A 3,353-nucleotide genomic window follows, 5' to 3' on the forward strand; every position below is an offset into this window, starting at 1 on the left:
AAAAAAAAAAAAAAAAGAAGGCAGAATTTGCTATCTTTCAGTTCAGCTTTAAAAATTAGCCAATATCCAGAGTTTCCTCATCTCTACCTGTTCTGCCTTTTGTTTCTAAATGTGAGCTGTTCCCTAAATGCAAGCAGTAAATCATGGTTGGTAAAGTATTTGGCTACAAGCAACTTCCTTCCTTGCAGAGAATATATTGTACATAGTAGAAGCCTGAAACTAGGCACTGGCAAGGGCAAACCTAGTCAAGCTTTCTAGCAAACATATTAAACAAAAATTAATGCCACCTGAGGGAATACTTATGTATTTTGTGAAACCTAACAAATATTCTTTGTGAATGATTTCCTTAGTTTTTAATTAAGAAAGTAAACAAGGGCCAGGGATTTAGCTCAGTGGTTCTGCCGCATACCTTGTAAGCACAAGGACCGGAGTTCAATCCCCACTACTAAAATAAATAAATAAATAATAAACTGATGTTAAAAAAAGGGAAGCAAACAAGTTTTTATTTAATGATTTAAAAAAATCACTTTAAACGTCAGAGTGAACAGAAAGCTCATTCTACACAACTATTTGCAATATTGACCTGACAATTATTCACTTTGGTTAAACTGTAACAGAATACTGTACCCTGTTGAGTAATCAGATAGTTGTGCTTATCAACACTCAAAGTCAAGAAGAACACAGAAATACAGGATGGGGATGTAGCTCAGGGGCACTGCGCCAGCCTCGAAAGCACAAGGTCCTGCATTCAATCCCTAGGAACCTTAAAAAACAAAAAACTGGGCTGGGGATTTAGCTCAGTGGTTCTGCCGCCCACCTTGACCCACCCTGAATCAGAAGCACAAGGGACCCGATTTCCGATACCAAAAAAAAAAAACAAAAACATCACCAACAACAAAACACCACAAAAATACAATGCCTGAAATACTTCACTGTTTTTGTTGCTATGTGTGGGCTGTCACAAAATTTCACCTACTGTTCACTAAGAAATTTAAGGCACTTATTGCAGCTGACTCATGAATGCATCACTGGTTTAAAGAAGGGCCCTACAGCCAGGTGCAGTCCTGTAATCCCAGCACTTGAGGTAGGACTGCCATGAGTTCAAGGCCAGAACAGACTACATAATGAGTTCAAGATCAGGTTGGATTACACAGCAAGACCCTTTCTCCAAACGCTAAAGAAAGAAGAGGAGGGGGGTAGAAAAATTGGCAAAGAATTGAATTGGAGAACCAAATCCTCAAAACTACATCTGAGAATAAAGTACAAAAGTTACCTTGAGAAATACTCAGTCTACTCTAGTGCGACCCAACAATGACTAATAGGATTGGCTATCCTCTAACATTAGAGGGATCTATGGTAAAACCACACCAAAATTAGTCTGCATACTGTAGTACTTCCTGACCTGGCCTGAGTTCACACTAATCTGCTTAGATATTTGTTCATGTACTTATTTAGCAGCCCTAGGGGTTGAACCGAGAGCCTCTACACAGAGCTACATCCCCTTTTTGAGACCAGGACTTGCTAATATTGCCCAGGCTAGATTGGAACTTTCAAACCTCTCGCCTCAGCTTCCCAGAATACTAGGATTACTGGCTAGGTGTGGACCTCTACAATGGGCTCCTGCTTTATGATAAAGACAAATGATCTCCACCTGAGTTCCACAAGCAAACTTCACAAGTCCTCAGGCACATCAGGTAAACAAGTCTGTCACACCCAGCTGATAAAATCTGAATTCCAGTAAGTCTTAGTTTTTTTGTTTGTTTTGCAGTACTGGGGACTGAACCCATGGGCACTCTACCACTGAGGTATATCCCCAGCTTTTTACTTTTTGAGACAGGGTCTCAATAAATTGCCCAGGCTGACCTCAAACTTGTGATCCTCCTACTTCAGTTTTCAAGTATGTATCTGGGAGTATCCTGTTTTTTAATCCTAAAAATTTTAAACAACTGAACCTCTACATTGAGAACTCCAAACATTATACCCTTTGCCACAAATTCCCACTTTCACTGAAAACAGCTTCCTATTATTGCTTATATAATGAAAACAGCAGAGATTAGCACACACACTTTAAAATAAGATGAGAATGATGAACTCCAGAATCTGCCAACTCCTAACATCTGACCCTTTTACCTTATTCCTTAAAGTGGAAAAAATCCCACCTTGCTAGATAGGCTAGACTTGCTAGATGGCTAGTGATAAGAGATAAAGCCCAGCCCAGTGTGTGGTTCATGATAAGCCCTCAATAAATGGCAGCTATTACCATCGTTATGTTCGTAACTTAATATTAAAAAGCATGACTACAGAAATTACAAACTCCTATTAAAAGGCAACACCATAGCCTAACATAAAAATAAGTATAATGTTTATGGTGCATTATGGTAGTCAGGTACACTTCTAAGCTCTTAGTTCACTTGTTTAATATTCTACTAGCTCCTTTACAGGTAAGGAATCATACACTCATTCAAGGCCTGGACCTGAAAACACCGAATCAAGAAGTGTCTTCATGGGGAGGGGGGTACTTCTGTGGGGAGAGGGCTCCTTACCTACTTCAGATTGACCTTCAAACCTGGATTCTCTACGCTTAGCTTCTGGAATGCTGAGATCACAGGCATGTGCCACCAAGCCGGACTCAAAATCTGCTTTTTATTTAACAAGTTTTGTTTCTTTTTGCGTATGTTTGCTGCGCTAGGTTTGGAACAAAGCCCTAGGAGGCAAGTGTCGTTGCCCCTGAGCTATATCCCCACCCATCTGCTCTTGGAACAAAGCTATTTAAACAAGAATCCTCAAAAAAATAAATTAATTAATTAATTAAAAACAAAAAAAAAAAACACAAGAATCCTCTTCAACTGAAGAATCCATGCGGCCAGGTTATTAAATATAAGGCTTGATTGAATTTGAAAAGCCCTCGAGCCCCACCCTCTTGTTTAAACTTGGAACACTATCCAATGCTAATTCAACATTAAAGGACAGAACAAACTTAGTGGTTTCAGACCGTGGACTGAGGAGTCGGAAAAACCAGGTATTAATTCCTGCTGTGAGGCAGACATTAGCTGGGTGATTTTATCTTTTTTGAAATTTCAGTTTCCTAATCTGCAAAATAGGGATAGGAGCACCAACTTCACCAGCTGTTTTGAGTATCAATGCAATAATCCTAGTAAATCAAGCGGTACGTAGCTGATTAACTTAATTATAAATGAAAACCACGGAAATGGAGGTAGGAATTATGACGGAAAGCCTAGTTCCCGGGTAACCCAGGAGGAGAAAGCAGTAGTCTCACTACCGTGAACCCTCTCTTACCGCTCTTGGGTTTAGACTCGCCGGCGGGCCCCGCCGAGGCGGCGCGGGGCGGCTGT

General features: G+C 40.3%; 1 protein-coding gene across 1 annotated transcript in view; it reads right to left on the reverse strand.

The window, feature by feature from the left end:
* Window positions 1–3,353, reverse strand: part of Rnf10 (ring finger protein 10) — a 41,986-nt gene that overhangs the window by 38,022 nt on the left and 611 nt on the right. Inside the window, exon 2 of the mRNA XM_010604176.1 lies at window positions 3,298–3,349. Coding sequence (XP_010602478.1) covers window positions 3,298–3,349 — 52 coding nt within the window. The remainder of the gene's footprint in view (window positions 1–3,297; window positions 3,350–3,353) is intronic.

This window comes from Fukomys damarensis, unplaced genomic scaffold, assembly GCF_012274545.1.
Source record: "Fukomys damarensis isolate Sample0158 unplaced genomic scaffold, DMR_v1.0_HiC HiC_scaffold_12, whole genome shotgun sequence".
Lineage (NCBI taxonomy): Eukaryota > Metazoa > Chordata > Mammalia > Rodentia > Bathyergidae > Fukomys > Fukomys damarensis.